At 49.9% G+C, this 13,818-nt stretch overlaps 1 protein-coding gene across 1 annotated transcript in view; it reads right to left on the bottom strand.

The window, feature by feature from the left end:
* LOC138525621 (ribosomal RNA processing protein 1 homolog B-like) overlaps nt 1-13,473 on the bottom strand; it is a 310,024-nt gene extending 296,551 nt beyond the window's left edge. Inside the window, exon 1 of the mRNA XM_069635673.1 lies at nt 13,140-13,473. Within this exon, the coding sequence (XP_069491774.1) occupies nt 13,140-13,266 (127 nt within the window). The 5' untranslated portion in view covers nt 13,267-13,473. The remainder of the gene's footprint in view (nt 1-13,139) is intronic.
* Between the last annotated feature and the right edge of the window lie 345 nt (nt 13,474-13,818).

Here is a 13,818-nt window from a genome sequence, read left to right as displayed (position 1 = left end):
TTCTAGAAACGAAGGGGGTGTTCTTTATCCCCCTCTGAACAATTGTGGTGTGTTAGGGAGAATTCTCTGTTTAGGCTGAATTTCCTAACCTAGTGAGTCCCCCAGCAGCTTTGCTGGATTTTTGGGTTTATTTTTTTCTCCTGCCAAGAGTGAGAATCTTTTACCCTCACTCTTGGGCATGATTTGAGTGTGTTTCTTTGAATCTAGATGTGCTTAATGGGCTATGGGGTCTTTTACTCCATAGGGCTTCATGTGTTTTTGTGATGTGTGTTACACAGCACCCTCAGTGCAGTGACACAGGGGTGTCATAGTGACCCCCCAGTAGAGACCCCATACCCTGGGACTGACTACTGTCTCCCAGGGCATGTAAAGTCACCATTGACTTTACTAGTCTTAAATTCAGAACAGAACCAGTACAAACCATCATATTGTGGACGTACTGGCTGGGGCAATTCAATTGCCCCGGGGTCTGTTAGTCGAGGGGGCACGTCTCCGTCCCCCCTGATCGAGTTTTGGCTGGTGGCAGTGGATACTACTTTTTATATTCAACCGCAAATATTTTCCTATGGGATTTACCATTGTTTTAGGCTACTATCTTTATTTAATTATTTACGGTAGCCTCGAACATACCGCCGGTTAATTTAATTAATATTAATTCTCCGGTTGGTATTTTTTGCCAAAACTTGATTCTAAAATGGCGTTTGTGTTCTCTTCTGTGACTCCAACCCAAGCCGAGCCCTTTGTTCCACTTTTTGGCGGGCTTCTCCACAGAAGCCCTCCAAAGTGGTGCCACTCTGTCTGGGGTACTTAGGAGGGGTGGAGGGAAATTTAGGCACCCTGGACTGAGTTGCCTAGGCAACTCAAGTCGCACTCCATCCTGATTGGCCCAAGTGGTGAGCCAGCATGTTTGAGTGACGGCTCAGCTGACTGAATGGGGGTCTGCTGCATAAAAGCAGGTCTTTGGGGACTGGAACTTCGGAAGTCGCCACAGGACCTAAGAATCTGATGAGGGAGAAGCTGAGCCGACCTGCCACGACACCACCACCGGTGGAGCCCTTCTGGACTGCCTCACCACTTTTCCCAACGACAGAGGAGATCTCCTGCCGGAGAGTCTTCTTCCTTTGACTGGTGGGGATAACCAGTTTCACCGTCTTTTCGCTTTCCCGACGTACCTCGTGGCCTCCTTGCCCGTGCCAAGCACCCCGGCAACCGGGATACCACCTTTTACCACGACACAAAGGTACCACCTTTAACCGGAAAACTCAGCGGCTGGTTTCTTCCCTGGTAGTGCAACAACCTTCATCTTTCCTCCAAGTCGAGATCTTCTCTTCCCCTGGACGACGACGCAACTTGCACCCACTAGCAGGAACAACTGCCACCGCTGGAGGATCCTTCCCACTTAAGGTACCGTGTCCCGCCTAGCTTCCCTTGCTACCGACTGTACGGGGTAGATTTAGCCCCCGGCTTTCGAACCTGGGTTAGTCTGGGACACCCTGGCTAAACTTTCTTAAAGCCTATCTAAACTCTTTTTGAACCCTCTGCAAGACTTTCTAAGCCTAATGTAACTGTGATCTTGGGCGCATTTGTGCTCTGATCTCTCTAAGAGTGGGCCCAGCCTTTGGACTTTGGCTCACCAGTGACTTTTTGCTCTTCTGCCTTGCTAACAGTGTTCCTGAATCTTAGAGTGGTGTACCTTTTCATATTGTCTTTTTCCCTCCCTTTCTCACAAACTTATTGGAGTGCAATCTAGTTAAGCGCTCACCTCTATGAAAATAAGTGGTGTTTTACTGTGACTTATCTGATAAGGAAAAAGGGGTGTATATATTACAATAGTAACTGTGTTTAGAATATTTTACAATAAGAGTGCTGGAGTGTTTCAACTGTGTTTTTAAATAAATAATTATATACTTTGATACCAAAGCTCTGGTCAGTGTTTGCTTGTATTATTGTATCTGGGTGCCTATTGTGTATACTTTGCATACTGCCTAACTCTTCTTGAGGGAAGTCTGACTGCTCAGCCACAGCTACCAGGTAAATCTGGATGGTGCAGACTGCTACCAAGTGGGTTTACTGCCAACACCTGTAGTCTTAAATCTTTTGCAGTGGTCCCTAAGGGAACTGCACAGGTTTCTGCCTAACATGGTGACAGGACAGCACTGCAAGCCAGTGATGACTGCAGCCTCGTTAAGGGTAGCGCTTTAACAGCTGCACTACCCTGCGCATTAGGGAAAGCCTTGCAGCAGCTATTGCGGAGGACTGGTTCGTACCGAACCTGTTAAAACGCATTGCATTTTATGTAATAAATTGCATCGTATGTCAAAGGTTTACTGCTGGGCATACACTGCGAACGATCAAAGGAGTAATTCCTCGACCGAACTGTACTTTTCAGCATTTACATATTGATAATGTTGATATGCTGCAAGTATGTAGTGGATACAGGTATATTGACAGTGGTGGCGTGTCCCTTTTCTAGGTGGATCGAAGTAAGTCCTTGTACACACCCTGATGCCACTTGAGCAGCAAAGTTTAGTCACAGAAGTCTTTCCCAGATGGGGATTGTGCGGGATGTTGAGATCCGATAATGGTCCCCATTTTGTTAATGAAGTATTTGAACAGATCAGCCTATTATTAAGTATGAAGCACAAGTATTCTTCTGCTCATCACCTTCAAGCGAACGGACTATGTGAGAGACTGAACGGTCTCCTTAAAGAGAGGATTGCGAAATTGAAATTAAAGAAGGGGTGGCTGTATTGCGTGCAACTAGCATTGTATGCATTAAGGAATCAACCTGGGTTGGGCCACCACCTCACACCCCACTAGTTATTGACAGGCAGGCAAATGAGAATGCCCGTGTCTCCTCCAGCGAGGAGCAGAAGTGATTCCCTGAAGACTGCAGAAATGTTAGGCAATCAGTTACGTGCTTATTTGACATCTATCGCTGCTAGTATCTCAGTCATTTCAGATCAACTCCGACACAAGGGGACGGGGGTAGGAGGGCAGGTGAGGGGGTGGGTCGATCTCAGGACAGATGAAGACCATTCAGCAACAAGAGCTGTGGAACTACTACCTGTACCCAGACTATATGTTGGATGTTCAGTTCTAGTGCGTAACTTCACAAGGAAGTGGCACGAGCCCCATTTTAGTGGTCCCTTTATTGTAGAAAATGTCACTCACTCAGCAGTAGAGGTCCAGAGAGACACACATGGATAAATTTGAACAACATAAAGCCATACGCTGTGAGATTCACAAACCCCAAACCATTTATTTGGAAGCAAAACAAAATTTCAGCATGAGCACTTGATCGATGACAGAAGGACGTTACGGTTGCTGACTAAACAAATGCAAGTGTCCATTTGGACTGTTGCTCCACCTGGACACTCTTTATAGATATTATAGCAGGAGTGCAAAGCTAAGTTCTTGAGTCACATGAATCTTTTGAATTGGACTTTAAAACGTATTGAAGCCTGGGTCCAAAATACCTTCAACTATTCCTCAGCAAATACCCCCCCCCCCCCTCGAGCTCTTCGCTCCTCTACTTCCAACTCCCCAAGGGTCAGTCGCTTTTCAAAAAAACGGGAGCTGGGGGTAGATCTCTCTTTGGCTGGGGCCTCCCTTTGGAACAGCCTCCCTGCCACCCTGAAACTTGAGGAAAACAAGCTCTGATTCCGGAAGCACCTCAAGACCCTCCTCTTTGCTTCTGCCTTCGCCCCCCCTCTCCCATGATGATCTGTTTCTCTCTAGGCGGGGTTTTAGTTTCTCTCTAGGTGGGGTTTAGTTAGAGTGGTTTTCAGATTCTTTCTAAAGGCGAGTAAGGGGGTTTCAGCTCGGAGAGAGGTGGGAATGGCGTTCCATAGCTTAGGTAAGGGAAGCCTAACCCTCCAGCCTTCGCTTTATTGATGCGGGGAATGTTGAGTTGGTTGGCATAGTGGGTTCTGATGGGTCTTATGAGGCTTTTGAGAGTGTTTCTTAGAGGTAAGCCGGGGCTGTGGGGTTTATGCATTTGTGGCTGTGGTGAGAATTTTAAATGTAATGCGGTCCTTGACTGGGAGCCAGTGCGCTGCTTGTCTTGCTTGAGTGATGTGGTCCCTTCTTGGGATACCTAGTGCTGCCCCGAGTGCATTGTTTTGTGTGCTCTGTAGTTTATTCAGGTTTTTACCTGAAGTGCCTGCAAGGAGTGAGTTGCAATAGTCTAACTTTGCGCCTACAGTGGCTATGGCTATAGAGTGGCAGTTGGGCTCGGCTAGGAAGGGTTTGATAGCATTGATGAGTTTTATGCGTGCTAAGCATTTATTATTCTCCTGATTTTGCTAATCCATACTGTCTACTTCATTGGTACAAGCAAGGTAGAAGTCCCTTTGATTCTTCCCAGAATCAGCGGATTATGAATTAAATAATTATCTAGACAGTACAGTACATTTGGGGAATGACACATGGTATCAGCACATGAAAAAAAAGGTAGGAGAGAGAACCTCTAAGGAGAATTGCTATGTTTGTTCTCTCATACCTTATGCCATGGGGAAATTAAGATATTCATAGCTATAGAAGTAGCAGCCCAGAAAGCTCACTCACTGACGCACCTTGTACTCTGCCATATGAGAGGTCAGTTCCAGGGTCGAACATCATACTTGGTATGGGTGACTGAGAAGACAGCTCCAGAAGATGATTATGTGCAGGAGAGATCCCACACCAGAGATCATGTGATAAGATATAAACAGCCTGGAACAATGGGAAATAAATAAAAAGCTCAATTGTCAAGGAAAGGACCCTGAAGAAATACGAAGATGCAAGGAGAGGAAAGGACCCTGAAGAAATACGAAGATGTAAGGAGAGAGTTCAGCTGCAAATTAAGGGAACAGGGCTTTCTCCAGATGGATGGAGGAAGGCCTGATTGTGTACAAGGCGCCAGCACTAACCGGACGGCCTGAAGCAATTGTGTGGCATGCAGAGAATTAATGCAAACATCATTGGCCGAACATTGCAAAGCTGCTGACATGGGTTGATGACAAAGTAGGACCGTTGCAGATAGTACCTCTAGCGAATGCATCCTCTAGCGAATGCATCCTTGTGTTTCAGAAACAATGGCACAAGAAAGGTTGGAATGAATCAGCAGTGCAGTCGAATTTTCGATGTACCAGGAATAAAAGGATGCAACAGTGATAATGGACCACTACTGGGCCTGTGGATCCAGAGCTTATATGAAGTTGCCCAAAGACTGGGGAGGGCTGTGTTCTATAGTGATCGGTCATGTGACCTGAACATTGGAGAGTTTCCAAAAGCAGATGCTCATCTAAGGAAGAACATATCACTTTTCAATCTTAACAAAGAGGGAGAACTACTTTTCAGTTAAAATCGATAGAAGCCTTTGATTCTATTCCATATGAACACAGGTTATGTAGCCAGACTTCATCAGTGTTCGTGACAATCTTCATGCTAGGAATTCAGACGATGGCGAATTGGTTGCAAATCAATCGCTAGGAGCTCCAGCAGATGATCAACACTACCATAAAGGGTTTTTAACTCCATCAAAGAAAAGCGCCATAAAACTGATTACCCTGCAGAATAGATGTGTCTTGGACATTAGCACAATGGATGGAGGGGTTTGGCTAAAGTCGGAGAATCATGTTGCACATTCATACCTTCTTCACATTGACGAGAATGGGACCTTGACTGAGGCCTTAACATTGCTAACGAACTTGCACATAAAGATGGAAGAAAGTAGAAGCTGGTTTAAATCTATCTTCTCATGGGTTGCACAATGGATGGCAAATATCTTCAAAGTTCCTCTGAGCATTGTTGGTGATGATCACGTTTGGATTCTGTGTGATCAGAATAATAATCACACAGTGCAAGAAGACGGTGAAGAAAGCAGTAGGAATGAAGATCATGATCAATGTCGATTCAGGGTTCGGACCCAAAAAGCAGACAGATGAAATCAGAAAGTAGAAGAAATAGAAGCAGGTATTCTAGCACCTGAGGGAACAAAGTTCCTGTATCCAAGAAACCACAAGAAGTATGTGGGAAGATGGATCTACTGCAGCCCGAATGGACAATGTAGTCACATGACCTGGACTGCTGATGTCTGAAAGGAGTAATGAAGATATGGACTCCGAAGACGCACCTTTTATTTTTAGAAGAGGATGTCTAGATGTGGAAACTTTTGAGATATTGTTCGGTGAATCAACAGGGGAGGGGGGGGTGTAGAGGAGGAGCCAAGTATCTCTACGGGAAGTCCTGCCGCTATTTTGCCTATATATTAGAAGACTGAAATTGCGACATGCACAATGACAATAATAGTCCCTATACCGCGAAGAATCCTCGAAACAAGGTATCCATTGAGAAAGCCCTATATGATGTACCCATGGAAAAATGGCAGTCTCTTAAAAGGAGGTTCCGGAAGAAGTGTGAAGATGAATGAAATAAGACTGGTGACGTCAAATGAAGCAGAAATGATACACCCAGAAGAGATGCCAATGAAGAAGGTGAATAGACCTTATAGAATCTGATGGCGAAGTGAAGAATTGAGGAACATTTCATGAGCAGAATGAATATTGCACGTGTAGAGGTGTTTTATAAAATAGTACAGACGCTGAAAAACAAGTAGACTAAGGGATCATGAAGGCTAGCTATATGTAGTGATAGACTGCAAGAACAAAAGTGATGGGTGGAAAATTTTGAATGAATCTGAACCACTGGCATTGCTCTGGGCAACCTTCCACACTACCGTTTTTTAGCCCATCTGCGCCATTGCAAAAGGGGTCCAACCATATGCAAATCAGTCAGGTATTGCCACCAATGGTAGCAGCCCAGCCAGAACTGCTAGGTCAGGTCCTCTCTGCACAGAAACACAAGCAACCCCAGACATCCTCAGTGAGGTGCAACTTGGTTCCCTATGGTGCAGCGAGCAAGGGACCCATGCCTGGGCATACCCTCCCTCGCATAGTGAGACAAACATTAAGCACAAAAGCGATGGGTGGAAAGTGGCCAGGCCTACAGACCCAAGCTACGCCTCACTGATGACGCTCAACAAGGCTGAAACATGTCTGTGGATGCTTGTGGTCTCGTGCAAACGGGATGTGGTCTAGCAGTTCAAGTAGGATCAAGCCTGATTTGCATATGGTTTTTCCCTTTCTGTAATGGCTTGGCAGGCTAAAAAACAATGGTCTGGAGGGTTGCCCAGAGCTGTGCCCATAGTTATGATTCATTCAAAACCTTCCAGTGAATAACGTATTTTAAACAAACTAGGACCCCATGAACAGAACGGCTGAAAGTGTGGTTCAGTAGAAGAAAACAGCTGACTATGAGGGAGAAAGCTTGTCTGGCCCGGTGTCAAGGGTTGGGGCAGCCAAGAAACTAGTTATCTATTTGAGAAGATACAATGAACGTGAGAAGCGAGGCGAGCTCCTGTTGAGGTGTAATGGAAAAACACTAGAAATGCCAGATTTCATTAATTTAATACTGTTAAATACTAAAGAAAGAGCTCAAACACGATCTGCTCTCACATGGTCGAGATGAAAATAGACTTTGGGCAAGCTACACAGACTTTGAGAAGACCATGCCCACGCTCCCTTCTATTCTCAGACACAGTGATACTTTGCAATGCTGAGTACAAAGACAATTTGAATGGCAGACAGCAGGAGTGATGGTGGATTTTGGGCTAATTGGGTGGGGAGGTATGACCAAGCCAAAACCTCCAGCACATGGGGTACTAGCTTGCATGCGGCTAGCAAGGGTAATATTCCAGAAGGGTAGAAGCGTGCAAATCAGAGGGCCACACGTTGTGTATTTTATGCCACTGAAGATGACTTGCAGTAGGGGTGGGCATAGCTGTCCACCTGACCTTAGAAACCCAATCACAATCCTACCCCCCACAGAAAATATAACTAGATGTTCCACGTAGACCCATCAACATCTAACGTAGGTTTTATTTTGCCACGTAGTACGATGTCAATGATGATGAGTGTTAGGGAGAATTCTCCAGAATGGCTTCTTTCCCTTACCTTTTGAGTCCCTCGGCAGCTTTGCTAGATTTCTGGGGTTTAATGTTTTACCTGGTAAAAGTGTGAGCCTTTTTTCCCCACTCTTACAGGCGTTTTGCTTTGTTGTACATTTTTTTGCTGATGGACTATGGAGTCTCACCCACCCCATATGCATCATCTTTTTACTGTGTGTTACCCAGCACCTTTAGTGCAGTGACACAGGGTTGTCTTTTCCGACTTTAAACTCCATTTTCTGGGACTGACTACTGTCTCCCAGAACATGTAAAGTTACCATTGACGTGTAGTACTGGAGGGGTTAATAGTTATCCCCTTTTGTCTGATTCTCATGGAACATTATTATGTTCCCCTTTCTCTAAGATTTGGCTGGTGTCAATATTCTACAGTAGACTATGAAAATAGCCTTTGATACCGTTAGCGGCAATGGTGGTAGCCTCTAACTCAAACCCGGTAATCCATGTTTAATTTAACTGGGTTCTGGTCGAGTTCTTTTGCCATATCTTTTTGTAAAGGTCTTTCTAGTGTTTTACTCTGCGCGCCAAACCAGATTTGGTTCCTTTGTTTGCCGTCCTTTGGCGGGCTTCTGCACAGAAGCTCTCCTTAGGCGCCCGAGTGTCTGGGTGTGCAGGATGTGAGGGAGGGGTTTGAGACCCCCTGCACATGGTCTCCTTGGAGACCCAAGTCGCACTCTTGTTTGACTGGCTAGGTGGCAGCCCTGCCAGGACAGCCAGGCTGTGTGAATGGGGGATTTGGTGCATAAAAAGCCAGTCTCTGGGACTGGAAGGCAAAGTCGTCATTGGAACGAGAGAACCAACAAAGGAAGACGACTGCTGCAACTACTGGACGCCGGGTGAAGCCCTGCTGCAGGTCCGAATTGCCTGAAACTTCGGACGACAGAGGAGATCTGCAAGGAATCTTCTTCCCTTGAGCTTGGTGGGAACAACCAGCTCTCCAAACACCAGACACCGGTCCTCATCCTGGTCGAATTTACTGTGCATCGCTGCAGTGGATCACATAGCCAGTGGGAAGAAAACCAGTTTGGGTTTTAAGGAGCGCACCTTTTATTCATCCTTTTGCTCCGCTGCTGGATTCTTCCCTGGGCAGTGCAGGACTCTCCAGCCGTTGTCCTTGTCACCATGACTGAAGCTACAGGAACCGTGAGCCTGCAGTAACAACTGCCTCAGCTACAACATTCTTCTTCTTTAAAAGGTACTGTGCAAATTTGGTCGTTCGTTCCGTCCGACCGTGGTGAAAGTGCAGGAAATCTTTCGCCTATCTGAAGGCGTGTCCTTCTCTTCTCCTTTAAGTAACTTTTCCTTCGACCAACCTCGTTTTGAACTCTTGGCAAAGACTCAACCGCGAACTACTTTGAACTGTGTGATCTCTGCAAAGACTCTGAACCATTAACATTGGCCCAGAACATTGGCCCAGACCTATTGACTTGAATCCTAGTTGTAGTAGCCTTTTCTAGATTGCCCTGCCTATAACTTGTTGGTGCTATTGATTTTGAATAACCTTGTCTTTTCTCCCTTTTAAATTGCCAGAGTGCCATTTTGCTCACACTTCATTTTGAGCTTAACTTGTCCAGAATTGATTGGGTGTTATTGTAGTATACTAAGACTGTGATTTTCTGCTGCTTTATAATAACTGTAATACAGCACAGATTTGTAAAAAACCTTAAACAGGTTAACAAAAAAAAAAAAATGTTTTATAAATGATGGTGCAAATAAATGTATATTCTTGAATCAGTGTTTGAACCATAGTAATTGTCCTTTGTGTAATCTCTTGTAATGCTCACTTTACTCTTGAGATAAGTCTGGCTGCTCAGCCATCGCTACCCCTTTACTATGTAGTAAAGGCGTGTACCAAAGGTGAAATTGTACTTACACTCGTCTTAATTGTGTGTGGTGTTCACAAAGGGTACTGCATATGATTCTGCCTAACAACGAGTTTTTACTATATAACTATTTTTTCATGAAAATCGTGGAGACTTGAGCGAACGTCCGTTGTACTCCCCGTTTTAGATAATTGTTGATAAAACAGCTGAAGATTTGCCAACTTCCTGGGTCGGTCATATTATTGGTGTAAGAGTAAAATATGCATCCCCATCCATCCCATATAGCGCTACCTCCCTTAAAGAGCCTATGGGTTCACAGGTAAAAACTAAATCTTTTATATCTTCACACTCATTCACTCCCCCACTCCAGGGCACTGCATCTCAGCTGTCACCCCCCCCCACTACTGGACTCTCCCCCTCAGCTGTCACTCCCCCCACTCCAAGGCTCTCCCCCTCAGCTGTCACACCCCCCACCCCAAGGCGCTCCCCCTCAGCTGTCATTCCCCCACTCCAAGACTCTCCCCCTCAGCTGTCACTCCCCCCACTCCAGGACACCGCAACTCAGCTGTCACTCCCCCCCCACTCCAGGGCTCTCCCCCCTCAGATGTCACTCCCCCCCACTCCAGGGCTCTCCCCCCTCAGATGTCACTCCCCCCCCACTCCAGGGCACTGCATCTCAGCTGTCACCCCCTCACTCCAAAGCATTCCCACCCAGGTGACACATCCCCACTCCAGGGCACTGCATCTCAGCTGTCACTCCCCCCACTCCAGGGCTCTCCCCCGGCACTGCATCTCAGCTGTCACTCCCCCCCCCCACTCCAGGGCTCTCCCCCGGCACTGCATCTCAGCTGTCACTCCCCCCCCCCCACTCCAGGGCTCTCCCCCTCAGCTGTCACTCCCCCCCACTCCAGAGCACTGCATCTCAGCTGTCACTCCCCCCACTCCAGAGCACTGCATCTCAGCTGTCACTCCCCCCCACTCCAGAGCACTGCATCTCAGCTGTCACCCCCCCCCACTCCAGAGCACTGCATCTCAGCTGTCACCCCCCCCCCACTCCAGAGCACTGCATCTCAGCTGTCACTCCCCCCCCCACTCCAGAGCACTGCATCTCAGCTGTAACTCCCCCCCACTCCAGGCTCTCCCCCTCAGCTGTCACCCCCCCACTCCAGGGCACTGCATCTCAGCTGTCACCCCTCCTCCCCCACTCCAGGGCACTGCATCTCAGCTGTCACCCCTCCTCCCCCACTCCAGAGCACTGCATCTCAGCTGTCACTCCCCCCACTCCTGAGCACTGCATCTCAGCTGTCACTCCCCCCACTCCAGAGCACTGCATCTCAGCTGTCACTCCCCCCCACTCCAGAGCACTGCATCTCAGCTGTCACTCCGCCCCCACTCCAGAGCACTGCATCTCAGCTGTCACTCCCCCCACTCCAGAGCACTGCATCTCAGCTGTCACCCCCCCCCCACTCCAGAGCACTGCATCTCAGCTGTCACCCCCCCTCCAGGGCACTGCATCTCAGCTGTCAATCCCCCCTCCCACTCCAGGGCACTGCATCTCAGCTGTCACTCCCCCCTCTCCAGGGCACTGCATCTCAGCTGTCACTCCCCCCCCCTCCAGGGCACTGCATCTCAGCTGTCACTCCCCCCCCTCCAGGGCACTGCATCTCAGCTGTCACTCCCCCCTCCCCCTCCAGGGCACTGCATCTCAGCTGTAGCTCCCCCTCCCACTCCAGGGCACTGCATCTCAGCTGTAGCTCCCCCTCCCACTCCAGGGCACTGCATCTCAGCTGTAACTCCCCCTCCCACTCCAGGGCACTGCATCTCAGCTGTCACTCCCCCCCTCCAAGGCACTGCATCTCAGCTGTCACCCCCCCCACTCCAGGGCTCTCCCCCTCAGCTGTCACCCCCCCACTCCAGGGCACTGCATCTCAGCTGTCACTCCCCCCCCTACTCCAGGGCACTGCATCTCAGCAGTCACTCCCCCCCCCCCCACTCCAGGGCACTGCATCTCAGCTGTCACCCCTCCTCCCCCCTCCAGGGCACTGCATTTCAGCTGTAACTCCCCCCTCCCACTCCAGGGCACTGCATCTCAACTGTCACTCCCCCCCCACTCCAGGGCACTGCATCTCAGCTGTCACCCCCCCCCCCTCCAGGGCACTGCATCTCGGCTGTAACTCCCCCCTCCCACTCCAGGGCACTGCATCTCAGCTGTCACCCCCCCCCCCACTCCAGGGCACTGCATCTCAGCTGTCACTCCTCCCCTCCAGGGCACTGCATCTCAGCTGTCACTCCCCCCCACTCCAGGGCACTGCATCTCAGCTGTCACTCCCCCCCACTCCAGGGCACTGCATCTCAGCTGTCACTCCCCCCCTCCAGGGCACTGCATCTCAGCTGTCACTCCCCCTCCCACTCCAGGGCACTGCATCTCAGCTGTCACCCCCTCACTCCAAAGCATTCCCACCCAGGTGACACATCCCCACTCCAGGGCACTGCATCTCAGCTGTCACTCCCCCCACTCCAGGGCTCTCCCCCGGCACTGCATCTCAGCTGTCACTCCCCCCCCACTCCAGGGCTCACCCCCTCAGCTGTCACTCCCCCCCACTCCAGAGCACTGCATCTCAGCTGTCACCCCCCCCCTCCAGGGCACTGCATCTCAGCTGTCACCCCCCCCCCTCCAAGGCACTGCATCTCAGCTTTAACCCACCCTCCAAGGCACTGCATCTCAGCTGTCACTCCCCCCCCACTCCAGGGCTCTCCCCCTCAGCTGTCACTCCCCCCCTCCAGGGCTCTCCCCCTCAGCTGTCACTCCCCCCCCCTCCAGGGCACTGCATCTCAGCTGTCACCCCCCCTCTCCAGGGCACTGCATCTCAGCTGTAACCCCCCCCCCTTCCAAGGCACTGCATCTCAGCTTTAACCCCCCCCCCCACTCCAGGGCTCTCCCCCTCAGCTGTCACTCCCCCCCACTCCAGAGCACTGCATCTCAGCTGTCACCCCCCCCCCTCCAGGGCACTGCATCTCAGCTGTCACTCCCCCCTCCCACTCCAGGGCACTGCATCTCAGCTGTCACTCCCCCCTCCCACTCCAGGGCACTGCATCTCAACTGTCACTCTCCCCCCCCCCCCCCGAATCGCCATCAAGCCATCTTACTGCAGTTGCCACGTCTGTCATTTCCCTGGGCTTACCTCCAGAACCCCCCCCCCCCTTCAGCCCAGAACTACTGAGCAATATAGCACTTCTCCTTCTAATACGCAAGGCCAGCAGCATCCCGCGACACAGGCGCGGCCTGTCTCCCTCCCGGCGTCACCCACCTGCCGGCCCCCGGCACCGCGCCCGCAGGTACTTGCGCAGCCTGCGCACCGCCTGCTGCCGGTTGCCCGCCTCATTGTCGGCCAGCTTCTGGGCCAGTATGAGCGCGGCGGGGAGCGGCGCCGCCATGGCAGAGGGCGCTGCTGTGTCCAGGGAAGGGCGGTCTATGGGGGTCCGGGTCTGGTGCCAGTCCCCAGGCTTCCAGCACTACTGCATGCGCTCAGCACTTCCGGCGCACATGCGCGCGCCGCGTCGCGCGTACACATGACGTCACGCGGGCCGCCGACATGAAAGAGAGACTGAGAAGAACTTCCACTCTCGCTGGGCGGCATAGACACAGTGGAGGGACTACAGCCTAACCTTAGGCTACACACCGCAAATCAGAGGCCTTTAATGGGGGGGGGGCGGGACTGCAAAACTCAGACTACAAGTCCCAGAATGCAAAGCGAAAACAGTACTGGATATGCACCTATAGATTGGAATGGTTCAGGTTAACATGTATGTTAAGCTTCAAGTACCAGAGGGATTTAATAAACTACTAGCCACTAGTTGAGATAGAATGTCACAAAATATGCCAGCACAGGGCTTCATGCTAGTGGACAACACTCTGGGATCCCATCCCTTTCGTTTGCACACAAAGATAGTTATAGTCTTTGCTGTTCTGAATTATTTTAATTTTAA

This window comes from Ambystoma mexicanum, chromosome 7p (genome assembly GCF_040938575.1).
Source record: "Ambystoma mexicanum isolate Mex_15411 chromosome 7p, UKY_AmexF1_1, whole genome shotgun sequence".
NCBI lineage: Eukaryota > Metazoa > Chordata > Amphibia > Caudata > Ambystomatidae > Ambystoma > Ambystoma mexicanum.
The sequence above is the reverse complement of the archived record's forward strand: the minus strand, read 5'-3'. Positions and strand labels throughout refer to the sequence as shown.